The sequence below is a fragment of the Anomalospiza imberbis genome, chromosome W, assembly GCF_031753505.1.
Source record: "Anomalospiza imberbis isolate Cuckoo-Finch-1a 21T00152 chromosome W, ASM3175350v1, whole genome shotgun sequence".
NCBI lineage: Eukaryota > Metazoa > Chordata > Aves > Passeriformes > Viduidae > Anomalospiza > Anomalospiza imberbis.
In genome coordinates this window covers 5954355-5980725 of record NC_089720.1, presented here as the reverse complement: position 1 = coordinate 5980725, position 26371 = coordinate 5954355, and the positions used below count along the sequence as shown (strand labels likewise).

The following is a 26371-nucleotide window of genomic DNA, read 5'->3' as shown; positions in this document are numbered from 1 at the left end:
ATATTTTGTGCTCCTCAAAAGCCAGTTGAGTAATACTGGCCTCTCTGTGCCCAGTCCACGTGTGCAAGTCACTTCACAGTCCCTTGAGAGGAGTAAAAATAAAACCTAAAGCTAATTTCCAAATCCAAGAATACTTCAAGTGACTTGTTGGCTTCACCAGATGCTCTTTCAGTCCCTTTAGTGTCTATGGTTTATCTTCTCCTTTTCTTTTCCAACTTCTGCAATTTAGACCCACTTGGTCTTATTAAGTCAGCTTCAGCAAGGTGTGCCAAGAATTTAAGGTCTGTGGTAGAGCTTGTGATGGAAGTGATGGTCTCAGAGGTGTATTTTGAGTCTGAGGTGAGCAGTGTTATTAAAAAAATTATGTTTTTGCAAAGTTGTTCTCACCACATAGGAATCAAAAAAAGTTCCTGTACAACTGGAAAACAATTACTTAGTTACAATTTTTGGGTCAATGCTGTTGGCAGCCATCTTCTCGAATTGAGCTTTAGCACAGAGTATAGCACTGCAAGACCTAATAGAGTGTTTCTGAAAAAATTCTTGGATTTGTGTGTATACCTGTCTGAAACAGTATCTGAGAATTTGGCATCTTGAGCATGGGTATGAACTCACTGCTTGTCATGTGGTGTTCCAGTAAAGTGGCTGCAATCATCAGATATTCCACTCATTTACTTCAAGGGATTTTTTTTAAATACTTACCCAAAGAAAGTAGTTCAGACTGTAATTAGGATGTTCAGGGTGGTAAAAGAACACTGACAGATTTTATCTAGGATGTGAGTTCATGAGGGTATTGATAAAAAAGTTCACCAGCATACAGGAGGCATGACTGTTTTCACTTTTGTTACTAAAGCTGGAATAATTTTGAGTTGGTGACTTTTCATTGTATATTTAACATAGACATGCAGGAACAAGTTGGTTCCCTACTTTATGTGGAGCTCCGAAGGTTGGTGGTTGTTTTCAGAAGATTCACTAATTACTTTCTGATCTCAGTCTTCATACTGTCTACCACAATGCATAGCCTCTGGGCATTATCACATGCTGAACAAGGAAAGCTCTGACACAGAAAAGTGATGAAGTGATGTAATTGTAGAATCACAGAATGATTTGGGTTGGAAGGGACCTTAACAATCATGTAGTTCCAACCCCTCTGCCATGGGCAGGGACACCTTTTGCTAGACCAGGTTGCTCAATGCCCCATCGAGCCTGATCTTGAACACTTCCAGGGCTAAAGGCTGGAACTAGATGATCTTTGAGATCCCTTCCAATCCAAACCATTCTATGATTTTATGAACCCCCAGGAGAGATGCAGTGATAGCAAATGGTGATAATAATATTCTAAATTGCTATTGGAAGATGGGTAGTGCTTGTCTGTCAAAGTCCTTACTCTTGTCTGTAAGAGAAATAACATCACTTTCCTGTGTAGCTGTCATAATTTCCTAACACCTTTTTTTCTTTTTAGTAATTAGGTCAGATAACTGAAGCTGACCCCATGCGTTTAGATGCTTACATGCTGTGTTTCTTGGAGAGCTTTATTTCCATTATTAATGCCTCCGAGCTTTTAAACTGCTTTAAGTGCAGCAATGTACTGACAACATTGATCCAGTTTTGCTTCTTACTTAGGAAACTGCAGATTCAGTTCTTCAGTACTAAAACTTTTTTTCTCACACTCAGCAGAACTAAGTGGACATCTTGCTGTGCTCTTCAGCACTGCTGTGTGTTCAAAGGTATCTGAACTTTTTTTCCAAATATATATAATACAACTTTTGATTTATTGGAAGTTTTGGTCCAAAAGCTTCCACTTGCTGCCCAGTTCCTCTTCCTCTTTTTATCTTGTATCCCAGACCATTTTTTAGGCTGCACAGCAATTTCTGCATCCTGAGGGACAGCTGCTCAGTTTCAGTTATGACTTATATAGCCGAAGTCTGGCAGTGGTTTCTTATCAAAAGGCCTTTGGATCCACATTTCATGTGCAGAAGGATATTATTTGCATTTACACTTTGAATAGGCTAAATTGTTTTTTTTTGTGTCCCTTAGCTTAAGTTTTAAAATATACATGCTAAATTAATTTCCAGTGTCCAGGAATGTTGAGGCAAGGTTCTTACAAGTAGGTGGTTGTTTTTATCCACTGTTTTAACCACAAGATCCTGTTTGGCCTGATGATATATTGGTTTATTGTTGCACTCTCAGTTTTCCTGGAAATCCCAGACCTTTTAGGACTTTACCAGGACCATATTTTAGGTTTAAGATGGAATGAATTCAGTAGCTCCTCCCTGGAGGTATCCAATAGCCTTTCTTGTGTCTTCTTTGGGTTTAGAAAATGAATCTGTAACATCTCACACGGTCATTGAAAGGGATGGATGTTGATTTCTCACCTCTTGCATTCTTTAATGAAGAGAGGGAAAAGGTGGCTTTTAAAAATGCAGTGAACATGTCAAGTGATGCACTACTGATACAGTCTGTGTTTATGCTGTGTTGCTGCTTGCTCTGCCACTTCCACTCAAGGTTTGATTTCTTCTGGTTATTTTGTCCCTAAAACAGCAAAATGGAGCCAAAGCGTACATCCAGCACTATTGTCCGCAAAGCTTCCTACTCTTTGTTGGTGCTTGCTGTTTGCTTAGGACTAAGGAAGACTTTTTTTTTTTTTTTTTTTTTTTTTGGTGAGAATCAAGCCAAACTGTGCTAAGTTTCTGTTTCGACCTTAGTCACTGGCACATCTGGACTGCTTTGAGAGAGTAGTCAGATGCCCACCAAGGCAAGTTACAGTAATCTGCTGCTATTGTGACTGGCTAATATACAACTTCTAAGAGCTCCTTAGGAATCAGTTGGTTCAAGTTCATATTTATTTTGTAAAATGAACTATTTGCTATATTCGATTTTGAAGTAAATAAATTAATCTGCCTTTCTTCCATTTCCTTGTTGTTTGGTGTGCTCAATTTTGTCAAGGCAAATGAATTATGTCACATATCTTATGGCATAGTAGGCTAGAGCTGCAGTGAGTCCTGTGAAGGTGTTATAAAAAGGTGCTTATATCCAAAAAAAGTAAACCCCATTTTTCATGAGCACTTGAATATTTCTACTGGCTTGCTAGGTTTAACTAATAGGCTTTGACAGGCTAAACTCTTACAACTCTTCCTGTCAGGAGAGCTACAGCATTGTCCTTTAATTCTCCTATTTATCTGGGATTTGACACTAAATAGACTTGAACTTTTGTTTCTGTGGTAGCAGTTATATGTGATTTCAGATGAGTCTGACCAATTCTTTTAGGCAAAGCATCTTAGAGTCAGTAGCATCTCACTGACCACTTCTTTTTATAGATAGCTTCATAGCTTGTATCCATTTCAGTAGCAAATTGATGCCAGATCCCCTTCCCAAACTCAGATTGGCTCCTCTTCCAGGTACCCCCCCCCCACCCCAGTTTATATACTGGGCATGACATTCTATGGTGTGGAATATCCCTTTGGCCAGTTCAGATCAACTGTCCCAGCTATGCTCCCTCCTGGTTTCTTTTGTGCAGCTCCTCACTGGCAGAGCATGAGACACTGAAAAGCCCTTGTCTCAGGGTAAGCACTGCTCAGCAACAACCAAAACATTAGTGTATTATCAGCATTATTCTCATACTGAATCCAAAACACAGCACTGTACCAGCTACTGAGAAGAAAATTAATTCTTATCCCAGACAAAACCAGGACACTTGCAAACAAGTATAGTTTCTAAAAGACCAGACAACAAAGAAACCTGTAGAAAATGGTGAACAAAACAGGGGTGGGTGTGAAAGGGGGAGCAATATCACTTGGACTCCTTAACTTCTGTTTTCTTTCCCAGCTCTAAAGCTGATGACTTATCAACTGCTATTCTGAAGCAGAAGAACAGGCCTAATCGGTTAATTGTTGACGAAGCCATCAATGAAGACAACAGTGTTGTGTCACTGTCCCAGGTGTGTCACCTATAAAAGCAAAGCATTTACTCTGACAATTTGCAAGCTGTTGTTGTCTTTTAACTTGAAATCTAATTTTGCAACATGAATCTAAGTATTTGTGTCAGAAGCTGCAGCAGTTACAAGTGAGGCAGGTGGGTTAAATAAATAATAATATATAATAATTATTAATAAATGATAACATACATTCTGATTCTAACTTTTAGGATTCACTTGAGCTCATGCCTTTAGTCTGGCTTTAGGAGTAGATCTTGACTAGTGTAGTGAAAACCCGTCTTTGTCGATCTAGTATATCGCTTCTAAGATGTAATCCTTCAAAGTCAACTCGCTCTCCTTCAAATGCTTGAATTCATAGAATCATTAAGGTTGGAAAAGACCTCCAAGATCACTGAGTCCAACCTTTGATGAAACAGCACCATGTCACCCAAACCATAGCACTAAGTGCCATGTCCAGTTGTTTCTTAAACACTTTCAGGGATTGTGACTCTATCACTTCCCTGGGCAGTCTGTTCCAATGCTTAACAACCCTTTCCGTGAAGAAATTCTTCCTGATGTCCAACCTGAACCTCCCCTGGTGCAGCTTGAGGCCATTTCCTCTTACCCTGTCACTGGTTGCCTGAGAGAAGAGGCCAACCCCCACCTGGCGACAACCTCCTTTCAGGGAGTTGCAGAGAGTGATAAGGTCTCCTCTGAGCCTCCTTTTCTCCAGGCTAAACAACCCCAGCTCCCTCAGCCACTCCTCATATCACTGACTCTCTAGACCCTTCACCAGCCTTGTTTGCCCTTCTTGGACATGCTCCAGCATCTCAACGTCCTTCTTGTGAGGGGCCCAAAACTGGACACAGTACTAGAGGTATGGCCTCACCAGTGCCAAGTACAGGGGAACAATCACTTCCCTCAGCCTGCTGGCCACACTATTTCTGATACAAGCCAGGATGCCATTGGTCTTCTTGGCCACCTGGTCACACGCTGGCTTGTGTTCATCTGCTGTCAACCAGCAGCCCCAGGTCCCTTTTCACTGGTCCGCTTTCCAGCCAATCTTCCCCAAGCCTGTAGCACTGCATGGGGTTGTTGTGACCCAAGTGCAGTACCTGGCACTTGGCCTTGTTGAACCTCATACCATTCGCCTCAGCCATCAATCCAGCCTGTCCAGATCCCTCTGTAGAGCCTTCCTACCCTCCAGCAGATACACACTCACACCCAAATTAATGTAATCTGAGAACTAACTGAGGGTGCAGTTGATCTCCCCATCCAGATTATCAATAAAGATATTAAACGGGACTGGGCCCAACACTGATCCCTGAGGGACACTACGGGTGACTGGCTGCCAACTGGATGCAGCACCATTCACCACTATGCTCTGGGCCACACCATCCAGCCACTTCTTAACCCAGCAGAGTGCATCTGTCCAAGCTGTGGACTGCAGCATTCTGCAGGAGAATGCCATGGGAGACAGTGTTAAAGGCTTTACTGAAGTCCAGGTGGATAACATCTACAGCCTTTCCCTCATCCACTAGGCAGGTTACCTGGTCAGAAAAGGAGCTCAGGTTGGTCATGCAGGATCTGCCCCTCCTAAATCCATGCTGGCTGGGCCTGATCCTCTGGTTGTCCTGTATCTGCTGTGTGATTGCACTCAAGATGATCTGTTCCATAATCTTGCTGGGCACCGAGGTCAGGCTGACAGGCCTGTAGTTCCCCAGATCCTCCTTCCAACCCTTCTTGCAGATGGGTATCCCATTGGCCAACCTCTAGTCCTTTGGGACCTCCCCTGTTAACCAGGACTGCTGATAAATGATGGTGAGTAGCTTGGTGAGCTCTTCCACCAGCTCCATCAGTACTTTCAGGTGAATCTCATCTGGCTCCATAGACCTGTGAGGGTGTAAGGGGCTCAGCAGGTCACTAACTGCTTCCTTCAATTGTTTTGTCAAAAGTTTGTTCTAATGCTGTTATTGGTTACAGGCAAAAATGGATGAACTGCAGCTGTTTAGAGGAGACACTGTCCTGCTGAAAGGAAAGAAGAGGAGAGAAGCAGTCTGCATTGTTCTGTCAGATGATACCTGCTCAGATGAGAAGATTCGCATGAATAGGGTTGTTCGAAACAACTTGAGAGTGCGCCTGGGTGATGTCATCAGGTGAGGACTAGTTTGTTAACTGTTGTGTATCCCTGGGTTGCCTAAATAATTTGTGCCCTGGCTTTGAATTGTTTTGGTCCGTAGCAGGTTCTGCAGGAATTATTCTTGCATCTTCTGGAGGAGGTCACAGAAATGTTATCAAGTGTGTCTTACATCAGGGATCTCAGTTTACTTTTGCATGTCTTTCTGGCTGTATGCATATTCAGATTAATACTAAGATTCTTGAAGACTCTTCGGGACCTTCACAAGCCCTTGTCCTGTCATTAAGTAGTTGAATTACCCCACTGTTGTCATAGTATTCTTCCCAAATTTACATTGTCAAATGAATTCACAAGTTTTTTCCATCTAAATTTTTTATGTTCACAAGATAACTGAAAACTAGTAAGCAACATTGTAATTGATCTTATAGTATGGCTAGCTCAAGCACTGAGCTGCACTATAACAAACAGAAGTTAAAACTTAAAGCAGTCAAATATCCATATTAAAAATCCCTGAAGGTTGTTTATATACCAATTTTTGTTATAAAATAGTTTTAAAATTAGGAATGCTTGAAGTGTTGCAGGAATTTTGTACAATGCTTGCAGAAGGTAGTGAGAAAGCATTGGAGGATACATTTTGGCTTACAGGAGGCAGGTTCCATTCTGTGATGGGAGTGGAAAAAAAGAATATGTCAGCATTTCTTAAACATAAAAATGCTAATTTGCAGGTTTAGATATGTGAGAGCAGACAGTTATTTCTCCTGAGCATTCTTCTAATCTGGAATATTGTGCATGTTCTGGGAAAATTGGAACCTCATTTCTGACGCTAGACTTTCCTGGGGTGATATATGAAATAATCTTTAAATAAAAATGTGTTTCATATGAACTGTAGAGAGGGACAAGTCTGTTCCACCCATCTCTCTACCATTAGACAATGCAAGTTTTAAACATTAGTGTAGTTGGAACAGTGTTTTGAGCTAGTCTGTGGATTTAAAATAAAGGTGAATCCTTACTTTATATGAGGTTACTGTTGGAGTAATTTCTAGTGTGACAGTTCAGCTGGTGCTATCCCCGTCTCTGCTTGGACTGTCTGTAATAGTTCTCAGCCTTTCAGATGTGTTACTGATTGTCTTGGCTTCATTGCAAGGGTCAGAGAATTTTCACATCTTTTGCCCTCAGTTTTTCTTGCTGATCTTTAAGTACTTATTGTGTTAATTTCTTTGGCTTGGTTTCTGCCAAAATCCAGATTCATGCACTAATTGCTTCCTGCTTGTAGTCAGCTGTTTTCCTTCTGTGGGTCAGTCTGTCTTTTCATTTACTCTTCTGCTATATCCTCACTGTAAAGCATGTAGTTAAAGAATCTCCTAATAGTCTCAAACTAACATATGAAAGTTGCGTGCTCAGCTGCAGTTGCCCGTAGGCTTTTTTTAGCTGGCAAAGCCAGTTTGAGCTTTCTGCCTCTGCCACAGCTTGATGCTCTGATGTATTGCTACAGTAGGCTATTGGCCTACATTGTAACATAATAGCTGAAATTTTTATTTAAAAAGGGGGGAGGGGCCTTCAGACTTTACCTAAATATTAATTTCCACAAAAAGGGATTGACAGACACCTAGCTGTCCCTGGTTGGTACTGAGAACCTTTGTTCAGAATCAGGTTTATCAGCAACAGGAACTCTATTCTAAGTTATGAGGAAGAGAGGAAGGAACAAAGATTTCATCTCAACTCCCTTTCCCTTACAGTTAGTTCAGCAGTAGCTCATGGAATCACAGAATGGTATGGGTTGGAAGGGACCTCAAAGATCATCTAGTTCCAACCCTCCTGCCATGGGCGGGGACACCTTCCATTAGACCAGGCTGCTCAGAGCCCTATCCAGTTTGGCCTTGAACACTTCCAGGGATGGGGTATCCACAACTTCTCTGGGTAACCTGTGCCAGGGCCTCACTACCTTCACAGTAAAGAATTTCTTCCTATTGTCCAATGTAAATCATCTCTCTCTCTGTTTGAAGACATTCCTTTTTGTCCTGTCACTGCATGCCTTTGTAAAAAGTCCCTCCAGCCTTCCTGTAGGTTCCCTTTAGGTACCAGAAGGTGCTATAAGGTCTTGCTGGAGCCTTCTCTTCTCCAGGCTGAACAACTCCAACTTTCTCAGCCTCTCTTCATAGGAGAGGGGCTCCAGCCCTCTTATCATCTTTGTGGCTTCCTCTGGGCTTGCTCCAACTAGTCCATGACCTCCTTATGTTGGGGGGGACACCATATTCCAGGTGGGGTCTCACAAGAGCAGAGAGGGCGAATCCCCTCCCTTGATCTGCTGACCACGCTGCTTTAGATGCAGTCCAGGACACAGTTGGTTTCTGGGATGCAAGTGCACATAACCAAGTCATATCAAGCTTCTTGTCCACCAACACTCCTAAGTCCTTCTCAGCAGGGCTGCTCTCAATCCATTCTCCACCCAGCCTGTACTTGTGCTTGGGATTGCCCTGACCCAGATGCAAGAGCATGTGTTGAAACAAAAGTTAGCTCATGACTCTTACTGGTCTTGAGGCTGCATTAGTAACTTGTGAATATATCTTGGGGACAGCAAAGGGGAGCTACAAAAGAGCAGGGATGGGGGGGAGATAGTCCAAAATCCTTCAGCAGTTTTGGATAGAGCTGAAAGGAGTGAAGGAAAGCACGTGTTGAAAAGACTAGCTCTTTGATGGGCATGATTTTTGCCTTGTCAGCATTCTTATGCATGTGGGAAGTCTCCATAGGGCTTTGGAGGGTCCTTTCTGGCATTTATACTGGCCTGAGAAGAGACATCACTGCCTTTCCCAAACTTGGATTTAAGTCCAGCATGATATGGTTAACTGGAGTTTTCTTCTGTTGCAGCATCCAGCCTTGCCCAGATGTGAAATATGGCAAACGTATCCATGTGTTACCAATTGATGACACAGTAGAAGGAATCACAGGGAATCTGTTTGAGGTCTATCTCAAGCCATATTTCCTGGAAGCTTACAGACCCATCAGGAAAGGTAATAGCACCTGTTATTGAAGTCCTGATGGCAGTGAATGCAAGCTAGTCCTGATACCAAATAAAAAGAATTTCTGGAAGCTTGCACAGATCTCTGTGGAGCATTAGACTGACAACTGTAGAGTAAGATTTTGCTGTTGTGGATTTAATTTTTTCCTAAACTTCAGAAGAAAGAGTGATATCTGTTGCTGGCTGGTAGAGCAGCTTGATAGTTCTCTGTCATGGTTTAATCCCAGCCAGCAACTAAGTACCATGCAGCTGCTCACTCACACCTCCTCCCTCCTTCCCAGTGGGGAGGAGGATTGGAAAAAAAGTAAAAGTCATGGGTTGAGGTAAGAACAGTTTAATAATATTATAATAATACTAATAATAATTGGAGAGAGAGAGGGAGAGAGGAATAAAACCCAAGAGATACAAGTGATGCACAATACAATTGCTCACCACCCACTGACTGGTGCCCAGCCCATCCTCGAGTCGCAATATGTGGCTCCTGGGCAATTCCCCCCAGTTAACATACTGGGCATGACATTCTATGGTGTGGAATATCCCTTTGGCCAGTTCAGATCAACTGTCCCAGCTATGCTCCCTCCTGGTTTCTTTTGTGCAGCTCCTCACTGGCAGAGCATGAGACACTGAAAAGCCCTTGTCTCAGGGTAAGCACTGCTCAGCAACAACCAAAACATTAGTGTATTATCAGCATTATTCTCATACTGAATCCAAAACACAGCACTGTACCAGCTACTCAGAAGAAAATGAACTCTTATCCCAGATGACACCAGGACATTCTCCTGTGGATTTTTGCTACGTGGGATGGGAGGGCATCAGAAAAGGCTTAGGTCGAAGTCAGTTTAATGAGATTTTTCTCCTGAGTTGCTACCACTTGATGGGATTGGGGAGTTGCCCACATATTAATCAGTGGGTTAGATATACTAGCTGGCACCCTGACTAAATGCACTTTTTTCCAAAGTAATTTAATTAATAACTGGGAAAGTGCATAAAAAACAAATATACGTTTATAGTTATGCTAGTAGCACTTCTGCTGGAACAAATAGGTCCTAATACAATATATACACAAGTTGAATTTATCCAGCTTCTGTAGTCCAGTTTACCTAGGATTCATAGTGCAGTATCGCATACTATTCTGTTTTTGGAGACAACCAGTCTAGTTATAATAACTTCAAAATTAATTTAGGTTAAGTCAAGGCTTTTTGCCATTTTTAGAAATGTTAAATTGAAGCTGGATGGAAAAGAAACATGATTACTTGCCTTTATGTTTTGTATTTAGGCAGAATATTATTTTTCTGTTGTTTGCTGTTTGTTTCTCAAAATTTGATGGTGCTCGAGTGGTCACAGTACATGCAGCTCTTGAATTTAAAATGCAGAGTAGTGTTTAAAATGCCAGCAGTGTATACCTGTGTAGCACACTTCGTTGTCCTCTGGAGCTGCTGGTAGTACAAGGGTTGACATTTTGCAGCAGACTACTGAAATGTGGGGTTTTATAGGTGACATCTTCTTGGTGCGTGGAGGGATGCGTGCAGTGGAGTTCAAAGTGGTGGAGACAGATCCAAGCCCATACTGCATAGTGGCTCCGGACACAGTGATCCATTGTGAGGGAGAGCCCATCAAAAGAGAGGTGAGCAGAATCCTGCTGTGCAGTTCTACTGAATCCCCTCTGTCTGAAATCTGTTTTAGTGACACTCCTTAAGAGCAGCAGTGTTTGCAATTCCTGTTTTGGCATTTTGTGTATTGAATGTAATGATTAAAGCCTCTGGTTTCAGGAGATGAGCTGCTGCTGAAGATAGAGAAATGTGCTTCCAGTATCCTTCCTCATATGCTGAGATAGCACCAGTGCATAGGTTTGCTGATGAGATGCCATACTCTGGCAGCAGCTCTTTTGCATCTGCTTCCATATATCTCATGCTGGACTTAGATTAATCTTTTAATTCCAAAGTTCCCTTGATACCTAGCAGGGAGGGCTTACAATGTTGCTGAATTTCATGCTATGTGAAAAGAAAGCAATTGATACTTTTTCAGTGAGAAATTTGAAATGTAAATTATGGTTTTTTTTTTCTTTTTTCCTCCCAGTCCCTTAAAGGTGTATAGCCTTGAGTGTCCCAAGCTTGAGGCAGCCTGAGTGAATTGTGTGTCAGGTCTTGACCACCTTACTGTTACAGAGTAGGAAAGCTCAGAAATGGGCTAAGGTGGCTGTATGCTTCATAAAGTAAGTGCCTTTTTACTGCCTGCAGATCGGGGTGAGTCTTAGTTTGTAGTTAGCTCTGCCTTTTCAAAAAAAATCACCTCTATTTGACACTTGTGAGGCCATGCCTGGGCACTAGGTGAGTCCAGTTTGGGTTCTTCAGGATACAACAGAGATAGGAGCAAGTTCAGCCAAGGCCACCAAAATTGATGAGGGAGCTGGAGGTCAGAATGAATGAGGAACAGCTGGGAGTGGGTTGATGCAGCAGGAAGGGAAGGCAAAAGTTCAGGGTTACTGGCAACTGCCTGATAGGAAGGTGTGGATAATCAGGCTCTCCCGAGAGCTGCACCTAGGGACAGGACTAGAAGCAATAACACAAGCTGGATCAAGGAAAATTCCCAATGGAAAAAGGTTTCTCCAAACCCTGGAACAAGGCCTGGAGAGGGCAGGAACCTCCAGACCTGGAGACTTTCAGCACTTGGTAGGGCTAGACCCTGAGCAACCTGCTTGAAGTGTAGTAGTTCCAGTTTGTGGGACTCGGACTGAGCCCCTCTGAGATTCCAGGTTGTGTTATTTTATTTTAGCGTGGCCTAATGTTACAGATAACTAAGGCCAATAGAAATTTGGACAGCCAAATGAATGGATGCTGTAGAGCTATACTGAAAGAGTTGGTTACAGGTGGTCTTATCTGCACATCTGGATTGTAACATTTTCTGTTAATTTGAGTCAATCCCAAGAGAAAACACTGTGTTGGAGAACTGTATGGTAGCTAGGGTATGTCAGGTAGTTAGAAATACCACTTACAGTTTAAGGAATAAGTATATTTTATGCTGGGCTTCATTGTCTTATCATCTTTGCTAGCCAAATCAGAGGGTCACACAACTTGTTTTGCACTAGTCTGTAGGGGCCTTGGCAGCAGAGGCTGTTATTCAAGAGAGTAGGCTTCAGTGAGGAATTTCCCTCTGCATGTCTGGGAAGAGAGAGCTAAGAAACAGTTGTAGAAGACACCAGAAAGACTTGAAAATGAGAATCTCAAGACATCAAAGAAATGACAATGAGCAAAAACCTGGGTTCTGTAGACTAGGATGGATTGTTGAGCTACTGTTTTAACTCAGATGTTTAATGTATTTCCTCCTGGGTAGGATGAAGAGGAGTCGCTGAATGAAGTGGGCTATGATGACATTGGTGGCTGCCGGAAGCAGCTGGCTCAAATCAAAGAAATGGTGGAACTTCCCCTCCGACACCCTGCTCTCTTCAAGGCCATAGGGGTGAAGGTATGTCCCCATGTGCACCAGGTAGATGAGTGGGCTTGCCCTTGAAGATGACTTGATATCAGAGGTTCATGAGGTATTGGGAGGGGAATAAGTAATTTGGGGTTTTTTTGGGGGGTGTTTGGTTTGCTTATGTTTGGGACTTTTTTAAATGCTGGTGTTAGGAAAGTATCTCCTTACATGTTTTGGACACAGATAAAAGTACTGACAACTTGCAAAGCAGAGGGGTGCTTTGAATCAGTGCTGCCAGTTACTGGCAAGGTTTTTGTTGTGTGAAGTAGTAAGGGTGTTGATAGCAATGTTGACATGGCAGCTGTTGCATAAGATTGCATCACAATTTCAGACTGGCTTTATCAAATGCTTACAGATTTGGTCTGAATCTACTTAGGCATTCAGATACCACCTAAATCCCTTGCCTTTGTCCTCAGCCTCCACGTGGGATCCTGCTGTATGGTCCTCCTGGCACTGGTAAAACACTGATTGCCCGAGCGGTGGCCAACGAAACAGGGGCTTTCTTCTTCCTGATCAATGGTAAGTTTTGTGACTGCTTTGGCCCCAGGTCTGCTGTGTGCTCACTTGTCCATCTTATGGTAAGTAATGGTGTCAATAGGGCTTGTAGAGCCATGCTGTCTCCCTGACATCCTTTCTTACCTCTTTGAAGTGTGCATCTGGGGACACTTAGAGGCCATTTGTGTGGAAGTGTCTGTAGTGGCACTTCCCTTAAGCTTGATTGTTTTGTAGCTGGCTCATTGGAAAGACAGCTTTGCAATACAGGGACCTGGAATCTGTCTGGCTTAGTATTTGCATATGTTGTTGAGGGCAGAGCTGGGAGTGGTGAGATTATTCTATGAATATGGATGCAGAAAGCTTGTTTCTGTTGCTGCCAGCATGTTCCATTCAGAAAAGAAGCTGATCTGCTGTGGATTTGTTTTTCCCTCAAGTAAAGCACAAGACCTGTTCTGTTTCATATAACATTAATTGTGAGGAACTATCCTGAAAGCTATGAGTACCTTGGGACTTAACTACAAGTGACAGAACCTCCTATTGATCACTCTTCACCTGTAGCAGTTGAGGTGGATACTGGTTTATGTCCTGTAAGGATCAGACTATAACTTTTCCTCAGTGCTTTTCTGTGCCATTTTACATTCAGTGTTGAAATAACTGAACATTTGTACTTAAGGAGTGTGCTTTTCTTCTCTGATTTCAGTCACTTAGACCCATGAAGGTGAAAGCAAAGTATATAGCACAGTATAGCATTGAGAAGCAGTAGGGAAGTGACTTGCTTTATATCTCAAGATATCAGATATAAATGGACTGTTTTTAGCCATATGTTGTCCTTGTCATATACTTTCTAAGTATGTGGAAGGTGTTACTGTATGCTAATGAACCGGACATTTTAGACACTTGTATTTCTATTGCATAATAAAAATAACATTGTCAGAGTTAGTGATACATTCTCTGTCTGTTAGTCCCAAGCATGGAGCTGCAGTGTTGTAGATGAAGCTGGTATGAATTAGTGAGTTACCTGTAATGAAGCATTCTTATTACCTGCTCGTACCAGTGTCTCTGCAGCTGGCCTGCTTCAGTCAGCTGGCAGCCTTGCACTTCTAAGGGTCAGGTTTCTTTTTCTTGGATCCTTTAGAAGCATACTTTTTCTTCATTACCACTCCCTTCAGCATGATGGAAAATCTGTAAAAACAGAATAAATCTGTGAGCCTGCACTAGTGTTCAGCAATTATAGGAGATCTCAGAGGAATGCTGCCCTTCCTTCTGGGATTAATGTGGTTACACATTTTTATTATTTATTCTTTGAGAGGAGATGGGGTTTGGGGTGTTGTTTTTTTGGTGGTGGCTTGTTTTTGGTTGGTTGGTTAGTTGGTGTGTGAGTCAATACAGACAAGCAGCCAGGGAAACCATAAACCCATGGCTAAAACATAGAGTAAATTTATTTCCATTACCTCACTAATTGAGGGATCCATGAAGCAATACCTGCACAGGGGCACACAAGCACAGACATGGGCACTGTTAGTTCATGCCAGAGGATCACTGGCTACTGTTCACACATGCTTATCAAGGGTTATTTCCAGCTGCAAGGTCACTTGAACATTCACCAGTGTTTTGCTTTTTAACCCATTCCTCCCAACAGTTGGGTTTTTTTGAACTCATTTATAAAATCTTATAGAGGTAAATGCATACCTGTGTAATGCATGCTATAGACAGCTTTGGTATCTTACAGCTTTTTCTTTCCCTACCCTGATAATTTGTCACCATATAATTTGATTGCTTCCATTGTGAGCATTAACTGTGTGTGGTTGCACATTGCAGAGAAGCTCACTGAGTGTGAAATAGGGTAAGGGAAGAGGCAGCTAATGGTAGCTCATTGGCGAGTGTTGCATTCTGTTAAACTGAAAACACTGAAATGATGATAGTAAGTAATTCTGCATGCTGGTCTTGCCTGTTCAGATGTAAATTTAATGAACTTGGTTGATAGTATTTGCTTTGGCTTGAAATATAGATACATGTGAACTTTGAATTAAAAAAAAATCAGCTGCATGTTTTTGGGGCTAGCTGCCTCTCTTCTGGGTGCCACAGTTGCTATTTTTTTAGGTCCTGAGATCATGAGCAAGCTGGCTGGTGAGTCTGAGAGCAACCTGAGGAAAGCCTTTGAAGAAGCAGAGAAGAATGCTCCTGCCATCATCTTCATTGATGAACTGGATGCCATTGCTCCTAAAAGAGAGAAGGTAAAGAAAGCCTTTAGAAGGTAAAGGAGTGCATCCTTTTTGGTAGCAGCTGGCGTGAGTCTCTGCATTTGACTACAGGGTAAAGCAATATTTAACGTAATGTTTGAAAGCAATTGGATGTCAGAATTTGGGTATCAGAAGAATCTGATGTAGTTCACAATATTTCTTAACAGCTCATGTCCGTTGTATCTGTCTGCTTTGGTGCAGTACTAGCTCCTGTGCTGTGTTTTAGAGCTTTTGGTCTAAATATTACTTTCTCTCTCCACAGACACACGGAGAGGTGGAACGTCGCATTGTGTCTCAGCTGCTGACTCTTATGGATGGACTGAAACAGAGAGCACATGTGATCGTTATGGCAGCCACGAACAGACCTAACAGCATTGACCCAGCTCTCAGGCGATTTGGTAACCATGATTGCCATCTCTTTTTTTGTGTATCAGATACTTTGTTATGGACTGTGATTCAGGGCCCTTGGAAAGACTGAGTAGAAATTAATATTAAGCATCTTATGTGTTATATAAGCTTCTCTCCAGCTACTTGTTTGGAAATAATTTCTAGATTTCAGCTTTTGGTATAATATTTTGTGCTTTATTAGATTAGAACTTGTAGAAATAATAAAATACTTAGAGGGTAGCACATTTTTCCACTGCATCAGTTAGGTGAGGCTATTTCAGGACTAAATGCTTAAGGGGTTGTTCATGCCTCAGGTTGCAGGAGGCTCTGAATTGTCACATTTATCTTTTATTGATGAAAAGTCTGGTAGTTTCTGAGATTCAAGTTTTCAAAACTTTGCAGTATAAATGAACGTCTGTTGTATGACCAGTTGGTAAAGTCAAATTTGCAGGAAAAATGGCCTCTTAAATGTCTAGTGAGGCATTTGAATGCACAGCTATAGCTAGAAGAAAATTATAGATGTACATGCCCTAGTTAATATTGCAGTAATACATGAGTTTCCTGCCTCCTCAGATATTGGGGCAGTTAATGTTTTTCACTACTTGGATACTGCTGTGAAAGTTCTGAAAAATTTGATCTCTCAGTATTTGTGGAAACAAAGGTAGGAATAAATAAAAATGTCCCATGGTGTGTTGGTTAGGATAGCATATTTTCCTATAAATTAGGCTTGGAAAAAAACAGAAATCATCTGTGTTTATATAATCCTGAACTCTACTTAATGCAGTAGTCTCACTTTCCCTAAATGGCTATAAGCCTTTCTGCCTTCTCTGATCTGACTCTGCTACTGTGCTGATTGATGCTGCAGAGAAACTCAAAGCTCTGGCATTTTCTGAAATTATTTGTGGCTTGTCATCATGTTCCTGTGTCAGAGGAAGGTATCAACTGTAGCTCCCTTAGTTTGCAGAACCAGCAACTCAATGTGTGCTTGTACTCCCCAGGTCGTTTTGACAGAGAGGTAGATATTGGTATCCCAGATGCCACCGGGCGCCTGGAGATCCTGCAGATTCACACAAAAAATATGAAACTGGCTGATGATGTGGATCTGGAACAGGTGAGTAGCATGCTATTATGAAAGCTTGCCTCTGCTCATTTAGGACAGTGTGAAACTGAGCAAATATGTGATCTCTGAGCTTCCTTCTGACTAGATTACCAGTGACCAAAAATCCTCACTTGCTAGTTAAGAATGCTGTGGCTAAGTGAAAGAAATGTGTACCAGTCCAGTCTGGAAGTGCCTTGCCACTGTCCTGTGTTTGTTTGCTGTGGCATTCTCTTTAAAAATAAAGCAAGCCTGAAACAGCACTCACAGAGCTGGTTGAGCATTATAGTAATACTGGATGGATCTAATCTCTGTCCTGAATGAAGAACTGCAGTCCTCAGAGTTATATTTCTGCACACTATCTATTCCAGTTGCAACTTTGTTCTCAAGTAAGAGGTAGAACAGCAGTGTCTTTGGCTGCTAAATGTGATAGCACTTATCTTGAATTTGCAGCAAAGCACTAATGTTTCTGTCCTTCAGAGTTTTTGTTGCACCTCTGAATGAGGGACCAGTGCATGCATTGCCCTTGCAGAGTGCTTGCTTGTGTTCCTGAGAGTCATAGTTAATGCTCTGCTTTCAGGTAGCAAATGAGACCCATGGCCATGTTGGTGCTGACTTGGCTGCTCTTTGCTCAGAAGCTGCTCTTCAGGCTATCAGAAAGAAGATGGATCTCATAGACCTAGAAGATGAAACCATCGATGCTGAAGTGATGAACTCGCTGGCTGTGACCATGGATGACTTCAGGGTAATGGAGGAGTGCCCGTCTTTCTTTTGTGTGCAGTGTCTAATTGCTTATCTGAAGCAAGTGAACATAAAATATTAGAATTGATATAATTCTGTTTCTTCTAACGACAGTGGGCTCTGAGCCAGAGCAACCCTTCTGCTCTTAGGGAGACTGTGGTGGAGGTGCCACAGGTTACCTGGGAAGATGTTGGTGGTCTAGAAGATGTAAAGAGAGAACTTCAGGAACTTGTACAGGTAAGGGTTTCCAACAGATTTTTTCCTAGTCAGCTTGAAAAATAATGATTGTCATGGTTTAGGAATGGTATTCCCCAATTTAGTGTTCCCATTGAAACACTCCAAACCACATGCTGCTCACTCACTCTTCCCTCCCCTGTGGCAGGATGGAGAGGATAATTGGAGGCAGAAAAGGTAAAGATCATGGACTGAGATAAGAACTTACTGGAAACGGCAATGAGATAAGAAAATGAACAGTATTAATAACAGTGTACAGGACAGGTGAATGATTCACATGTGAGTGCTCACCATATGGAACATGACAGTATCCCCAACTGCTTGCTTCACGCTATCCAACCGAAAGGGACCCCCTCTCTCTGCCCCCTGCATGACATGAGGTGGTACCCTATCCTGGCCAGAACCAGGACAATAATAAAATTCAGAACCTCTGCACATTCCTGTTTGGGCTGTGACCAGGGTAAATGCAAAGTTTATATGGTATTTTTGTGTAATGGACTGAAAATATCATGCTGTTCCATCTTAGTGAACCTGGGGAGAGGGAGGTACTGGGAAGCAGCATCAGGCTTTCCTGAGCTGAGTATACAGGGACATGTTGGGTGGGTGTTGTACTACATGCAGGAACAGCAGCAGTTCTGCTTCTCTTAAGTGGAGACTAGCAATAGCACTGCTGCCAAGAATTCTGTTATGTGATGGCTTTAATATGCTAGAAAGTAGATGAAGATTCTCATGCAGAGAGCCTCTGAAGTTTGCAGCAGTGTTAGCATAGATAGAGGTGAGAAGTAATTGAAGCCTTCTATGAAAGGAGAAGTTGGAACAAAGTCATGAACAGTCTGTGGAATTGGGGTGTTTTGGGTTTGATACATCCCTGCTTTCAGTTGCACTGTAGAAACAGCCTGTCTGTGAATAAAAGAATCTACTTTTCAATCTAACTTCTGGCATTAAAATCATCACCTATCTCTGATCATGTTGGAAGGATAAATGCTCACATCAGGCATCTTGACTGTCTTTGGAGGGCAGAGAAAATAGGTTAGATAATGAGCTAGCTGTTCTCATTTGCTTTTGCAGGGCAGACTGAAGTTGGGGTTAAATGTGCTGGAAAACTACCTGAACTGGCACTTAGTTCATAGGCTTTACAATTTAGCTGTGTTGCTTTTCAAACCAGTGCCCATTTAAAAACACCAGTGGCACTGAGCAGGCAGACTCTTGTGTTTAACCCACCAGAAATTGAAATTATTTGGGTTGGAAAGGACCTCAAAGATCATTCCAAACCTCCCAGCCATGGTGTAGTGGGTTGACCCTGGCTGAATGCCAGGCACCCGCCAAAGCTGCTCTCTCACTCCCCTCTGCAGCCGGCCAGAGGAGAGAAAATTTAACAAAGGGTTCATGAGTTGAGACAAGGACTGGGAGAGATCACTCATCAAATACTATAGTGGGCAAAATAGGCTCTAATTAGAGTATGAATTGAATTTATTGCTAACAAAATCAGAGCAGGACAATGAGAAGTAAAATGAACTCTTAAAATACCACCTTCCCCCCACCCCTTCTTCCTTTCCAGCTCTACCTCCTACCCCAGCAGTGCAAGGAGACAGGGAATGGGGGTTTGGTCAGTCCATTACCCGTGGGTTCTTCCACTGTTTACAGAGAGGAGTCATTCCCTTGCTGCACTGTGGGGTCCCTCGCCATGGGAGGCAGTTCTCCATGAACTTGTCCAATGTGAGTCCATCTCACGAGCAACAGCTAAATGTGAACTGCTGTAACGTGAGTCCATGCCATGGGCAACAGTCCTCAGACTGCTACAGCTTGAAACACTCTTCCATGGGGTACAGTTGTCTAAAGACAGGCTGCTCCAGCAAGGGCTCCTCTCTCCACGGGCCTCCCACAGGGTCACAGCCGCCTCTTAGGCATCCACCTGCTCTGTCATGGGTGTCCTCCACAGGCTGCGGGTGGATCTCTGCATCACCATTGATCTCCATGGGCTGCAGGGGGACAGCCTGCTTCACCATAGTCTTACCCACAGGATGCAGGGGAATCTCAGCTCTGGTGCCTGGAGCACCCCCTCCCCCTCCTTCTCCACTGACCTTGATGTCTCCATAGTTTTTCTTCTCACATATTCTCACCCCACTCTTCTCTGGCTGCAATTACATCTGCACAATAACTTTTCTTTCTTCTTAAATATGTTATCATGGAGGTGTTACCACCATTTCTAATTGGGCCAGCCTTGACCAGCGGCATGTCCGTCTTTGGAGCTGCCAGGGATTGGTTCTGCCAGACATGGGGGAAGCTTTTAGCAGGTTTTCACAGAAGCCACCCCTGTAGTCCTTCCGCTACCAAAACCAGGTCATGCAAACCGAATACACATGGACAGGGATACCTTCCTCTAGACCAGGTTGCTCAGAGCCCCATCCAGCCTGGCCTTGGATACTTCCAGGGATGGAACATCACAACTTCTCTGGGCAACCTATGCCCATGCCTCACCACCCTCACAGTAAAGAATTTTTTCCCAATATCCAATCTAAATCTACCCTCCTTCATTTTGAAGGCATTCCCCCTTGTCTTATCACTACATGTACTTGTAAAATGTCCTGCTCTGGCTTTCTTGTAGGCACCCTTTAGGTACAGGAAGGCTGCTCTAAAATCTCCCCAGAGCCTTTTCCAGGCTGAACAGCCCCAGGTCTCTCAGCCTGTCTTCATAGGAGAAGTACTCCAGCCCTCTGATCAGCTCCCCGCTGTGTTTGCATAAGCAGGTCTACATCCTTATTTTGAGGGCCCTAGAACTGGATGCTGTACTCCAGGTGAGGTCTCAGAAGAGCAGAGCAGGGGGGCAGAGTCACAGAATGGTTGAGGTTGGAAGAGACTGCAGTGGATCATCTGGTCCAACCCCCTGCTCAAGCAGGGTTATCCCAGAGCACATGGCAAAGAATTGCATCCAGACAGTTCTTGAATACCTCCAGTGAGGGATACTCCACAACCTCTCTGGGAAATCTGTTCCAGTGCTCAGTCACCCGCACAGTAAAGAAGTTCTTCCTCATGTTCAGGTGGAACTTCCTGTGCATCAGTTTCTGCCTGCTGCTTCTCATCCTATTGCTTGGCACCACCGAGAAGAGCCTGGTCTATCCTCTTGATGATCCTCTCTTCAGATACAGATACACACTGATGAGGTCCCCTCTCAGTTGTCTCTTCTTAAGGCTGAACAGGCCCAGCTCCTTCAGCCTTCCCTCATAAGATAGATGCTCCAGTCCCATCTTTGTCACCCTCCACTGGACCTGCTTCAGGAGCTCCATGTCTCTCTTGTACTGAGGAGCCCAGAATGGGACTCAGCACTCCAGATGTGCCTCACCAGGGCTGAGTAGAGGGGCAGGACCACCTCCCTTGACCTGCTGGCAATGCACTTCTTAATGCACCCCAGGATCTCATTTGCCTTCTTGGCCACAAGGGCACTGCTGGCTCATGGACAGCTTGTTGTCCACTAGGACCCCCAGGTCCTTCTCTGCAGAGCTGCTTTCCAGCAGGTCACCCCCAGCCTGTACCAGTGCCTGAGGTTATTCTTCCCCAGGCGCAGGCCCCTGCATTTGCCTTTGTTGAACTTCAGACAGTTCTTCTCTGCCCATCTCTCCAAGCTGTCAATGTCCTTCTGAATGCCTGCACAGCACTCTGGGCTATTGGCCACTCCTCCCAGCTTTGTGTTGTCAGCGAACTTGCTAAGGAGGCATCTACCCCTTCATCCAAGTTGTTGGTGAACAAGTTAAACAATACTGGGCCCAGTATTGAACCTTGGGGGATACCACTAGTGACAGGCCTCCAACTAGACCCTGTGCTACTGATTACAACCCTCTGGGATCTGCCATTCAGCCAGTTCTCAATGCACCTCTGTCCACTCATCCAGTCTACACTTCCTGAGTTTGCCTATGAGGATGTTGTGAGAGGCAGTGCCGAAAGCCTTGCTGAAGTCAAGGTAGACAATATCCACTGCTCTCCCCTCATCCATCCATGTAGTTGTTCCATCATAGAAGGCAATCAGGTTGGTCAAGCATGATTTCCTTTTAGTGAATATATGCTGACTACTCCTGATCACCTTCTTGTCATCCATGTGGATAGAGATGGCCTCCAGAATGAGGAACTCCATTACCTTTCCAGGGATTGAGGTGAGGCTGACTGGCTGGTAGCTCCCTGGGTCTTCTTGCTTGCCTTTTGTGAAGACTGGGGTGACATTTGCTTTCTTCCAGTCCTCAGGCACCTCTCCTGATCGCCACAATGTTTCAAAGATGATTGTGAGCAGCCTCTCTGTGGTGTCCATCAGCTCTCTCAGCACTCGTGGATGCATCCCATCAGGGCCCATTGACTTGTGGATATTAAGTTTGTTTAGGTGTTCTCTGACCCAACTCTCCTTGACCAAGGGAAGGTCTTCCTTCCAACATTCCTTTACCCTGGTCTCCTGGGTCAGAGATCCCTGAGGGCTGGTCTTGTCAGTGAAGACTGATGCAAAGAAGACGTTCAGTAACTTTGCCTTCTCTGCATTCTCTGTCACCAGGGTCCCCTCTCCATTTACTAATGGTCTCATATTAGCCTTAGTTTTCCTTTTGTTACTGATGTATTGGAAGAAGCCCTTCTTGTTGTCCTTGACATCCTTGGCCAGATTTAATTCCAGATGGGCCTTGGCCTTCCTTGTCTCATTTCTACTTACTCTGACAACCTCTTTATATTCAGTCCAAGTGGCCTGACCCTGCTTCCATCTCCTGTGTTTTCTGCTTTTGCTTGGGTCCCCTTTGCCTGATTTCTTGCTCATTGGGATGTACCATTCTTGAGCCGGGAGGATATTGACCAAGTCTCTTGGACTCCTCTTCCCTGCAGGACTTATTCCCATGGGATTCTTCCAAGAAGATCCCTGAAGAGGCTAAAGTTAGCTCTCCTGGAGTCCATGGTTACAATCTTACTTGCTGCCCTGCTTCTTCCTCGCATGATACTGAACTCATCAGTCTCATGGTCACTACAGTCAAGGCTGCCCCCAACCTTTACATCTCCAAAAAGGCCTTCCCTGTTTGTTAGTATGAGGTCAAGTAGCACATCATTCTGTTACAAAAAATTTAGTAAAATAAAAAACTCCTTATCACCAATGTAGCATTAAGAAGCAGGCATTCCTTATTTAGCCGGATGCATGAAGGGATAGCACCTCCTAAAGTTGAGCACAGTGAGTACAGGAAAGTTTCTGTTTATATACTGTATTTTACATACATATTCATTGATTATCCCAGAATAAACATGCAGATTATAATCATTTTCCTGAAATCATTAACATATTTCCCCTCCCCTTTACGCATGTGTTCTTTTGTCCTGGGGGTCTCTTTGGTGGTCGCTAGTGATTGAGGACCCCAATGTAATACCTGACCTGGTCAAGTTGGCAGGGCACTGGGACTGGTGAACTTCCAGTTCTCCTTCTTACACAATGGGCATTGTGCAGTTCCATAGGCCAGTGGGTTTTGGAGAACAAGCATTGTGTTAGCTCACCAGGTGTAGACAATTTTTCATCTGGCAGCATTCCCCCCTTTGAGGCTTGTGAAGCTTGTCTTTTTAAGCCTTCATAAGCCTCACTTTGATTTTTAATAACATCATATAAGTTCCTTGCATTGCATTAGCAATCATTTTTTATGCAGCTTAAAGCAAACATCATAATCACAATTATTACTATGATCACAATTATGCTTTGCAAAAGTGAGGCCAACCAACCACTCAGAGAAAATGCAAGTCCTTTAAATACTTTATTTCACCAGTTACTTTCTAATTTTGTCCCTAATTTTCTGCTATATGCAGCAACTGATTTTGTCCTCTCTATCTGATCATCCAATTTAGCAGTCACATTCAGAATGTGCATACAACAAATATTGTTGTTTAAATTCAAGTATCCACATACTCCATGTTCATGTAGTAGCAATAAATCTAAAGCAAATCTGTTTGGTAAGGTCATTTTAGTTGTGCCTTGCAATCGGTCATTTATTTCAGCAAACCCCAATTGAGTTGTATTTGCTAAAGCTTCCATTTGCAGAGTCAAATTGTGTATAGCTAGTCTGTTCCTAAAGGTAAATGTTTGAGGAGGAGTAAAGATGTATTTTTATATCCATCCCACTATAGTTTTCATATCCTTCTCACATGTGTTCCCAGATTTTTGTCAAATTGCTGACTAAAGTTCCCCATGGAACTGGATTTTCTGCAGAGATTGGTATTGGTAAACAAGCTGTTATAGAAGTTACATTCTGTAATCTGACTTTAGGACCATATTCCCCTTCCGAGAATTTAAGATCGTAGTTTCTATTATTATTATAAATATGCAATTATTTATCATCTTTGTCTAGGTCCAATAAATAGTATTCCCCTAGAAAATCATATTCTATACCTGAAACTATAGGATTTAGATGAAAAACCTCCAAGGTGTTAGTCAGTCTTGTTTCTGCTGTGTTTAACGTATGGTTGCTGGTTTTACCCACATGTGATGAAGCCAGGGTTTGATTCCTTTTACCTTGAGTGCAGTGTAGGTTACCAGGAGGACTTGATATGGTCCCTTCCACTTCTCCTGAATTGGTCCAAAATTCAGAGTTCTCATACACACTGTACCTCCTGGTCAGAAAGGATGTACAGGCAAGTCTAGCCCAAATGATCTGTTGACAGTGTTGTACCTTTTAAGACTTAAAAGAGTTAGTTCCAGTGCTATTAAATATTAATTTCAGCAAAATCTTTGAGACTTCCCTTGCCTTGTTGATGCAACATGGGAAAGCTTCTGGCCATCCAGAAGAAGTATCTACCAATACCAAAATGTACCAGTCCCCATTCTGCCTGGGCAGTTCTTCAAAATCAATTTGCCAATTATCACCTAGTGAATTCCCCTGTTTTACTATCCTGGCGGTGGCCTTTTTCCTTTCTTGGGATTATTTTGCAAAACAAATCGCACATTTTTCAACAACTAATCTATTATTTTCTGTCATCTTTGTGCTAACTATGTCCCTTGATAAACTAGTTACCATATTCTCTATTTCCTAATGTGTTTCCTGATGTTTTAGTTCTGTTATCTTATACATTATTTGTGGAGGTACAATTACCTACCCACATGAGGTTACCAATCACCTGCTGGGATTTCCCATAGCTTCTAATGATGGGGCTAACTGCCTGTCCTGATTACTATAATTTGGTTTTTGTTCCCAGACATTCAACTTTTTGCTAGGTATTAGTGCAAGGATACCTTTTCCAGCAACCTCTTTAGTTGTTTTGTCAGCTTTTTGATTCCCTGTGTTAGCTGGGGAGTCTCCAAACTGATGGGCTTTACAAGGGCATCATGGCCACTTTTTCTGAGTTTTGCACACTCTGTAGTAGTTGACTAATTTCTTCTTTGTAGTTAATAGGAGACCTCTGTGCCAATAACAATCCCCTTTCCTTGCATATGGTTTCATGGGTGTGTATTATTCCAAAAACATATTTTAAATCAGTCCATCTGTTTACTCTTTCAGTGATTTCTAGCACTCATTGTAAAGTCATTACTTATGCTTTTTGTGCTGATGTGTTAAAAGGTAAAGCCTGGGCTTCTATTGTCTGGGTCGAGGCTTCCACTGCATACCCAGCTGCCTGTTTTCGTACCATGCTGCTCCCATTGGTGTATAGGTGCAGTTCCTGGTCCTGGATGGGATTGCTCTTGAGATCCAGTCTGCCAGAACACACTTGTCCAATGGTTACCAGGCAGTCATGGTACAAAGGTCTCTGGGCTTCTTCTGAAGCCTGGAGAAACATGGCTGAGTTCAAAGCAATGGTTACCTTAAGCAGCTCAACAATGTCCTGCTGGTATTTCAGCATCCTGCTGGCGATATCCAATGTCTTCCTTTTTGTTCCAATTGTTTGGACAGGCTGCTTCCATGACCCCAAATGCTGCACCAGTCCCCCTAGTGCCAGGTGCATCTTTTCATGCCCAAATAACTCAAATGGTTTGGTTCAAATTTAGGAGTCACAGTGCAGGCATTGTCATTAAGGTTCTTTTAGGGCTTCAAAGACCCTCTGACTCTCAGGAGTCCATACCAAGTATTTTTCGGTGGAGGATTGTACAAGGGTTTTGCCAGTACCCCATAACTGTCAATCCATAACTGACACCATCCGGCCATACCTAAGTAGGCTTGTAGTCCTTTGCTCTGGAGTCTGACAAACGGCTTCTTTTCAGCTACTTCCCAAGCTTCTTTTTTCCTGCAAGATCTCAAAACTAATATATATTACTGCTTTGCTTGAATCCTTACCCAGCTCTTTGGCTTGGAGGGCACTAAACCTGTTTGTTAATAGCAAGTCTTCAGGAGGAAAAAGAGAATTCTTCCTTGTACAGAGTGATTAGTTTCCAGCATTCTTTTGACTTTGGATTTCTTGAGACATGGTGCAGAGCCTACGTGCATCTCCAATGTAGAGGGGGACTGAAACTCCTGAGTCTGTAGGGTCTCTGATAATATGCTATCTCTTTCTCATCTTCATGAATGCTGTGCAGTCTGCTTGCTTACTCACACAACTCCTTGACCTGGTGATATAGCTCCTTGACAGGGACACACCTTCTGTAGAGAAGATGACTCAACCCCAGCTTCCCAGACAGGCATCAGGCACTCCTTACAACCAGAGGCCTGCAGAGCTA

The 26371-nt window shown here is 43.1% G+C and overlaps 1 protein-coding gene across 1 annotated transcript in view; it reads left to right on the top strand.

Annotated features, from left to right (window-relative positions):
- LOC137464251 (transitional endoplasmic reticulum ATPase-like) overlaps window positions 1–26371 on the top strand; it is a 50715-nt gene that overhangs the window by 757 nt on the left and 23587 nt on the right. Inside the window, exons 2-12 of the mRNA XM_068175553.1 lie at window positions 3823–3934; window positions 5894–6066; window positions 8913–9055; window positions 10557–10687; window positions 12394–12525; window positions 12951–13053; window positions 15130–15263; window positions 15532–15667; window positions 16655–16771; window positions 17337–17497; window positions 17608–17730. Of these exons, the coding sequence (XP_068031654.1) occupies window positions 3823–3934; window positions 5894–6066; window positions 8913–9055; window positions 10557–10687; window positions 12394–12525; window positions 12951–13053; window positions 15130–15263; window positions 15532–15667; window positions 16655–16771; window positions 17337–17497; window positions 17608–17730 (1465 nt within the window). The remainder of the gene's footprint in view (window positions 1–3822; window positions 3935–5893; window positions 6067–8912; window positions 9056–10556; window positions 10688–12393; window positions 12526–12950; window positions 13054–15129; window positions 15264–15531; window positions 15668–16654; window positions 16772–17336; window positions 17498–17607; window positions 17731–26371) is intronic.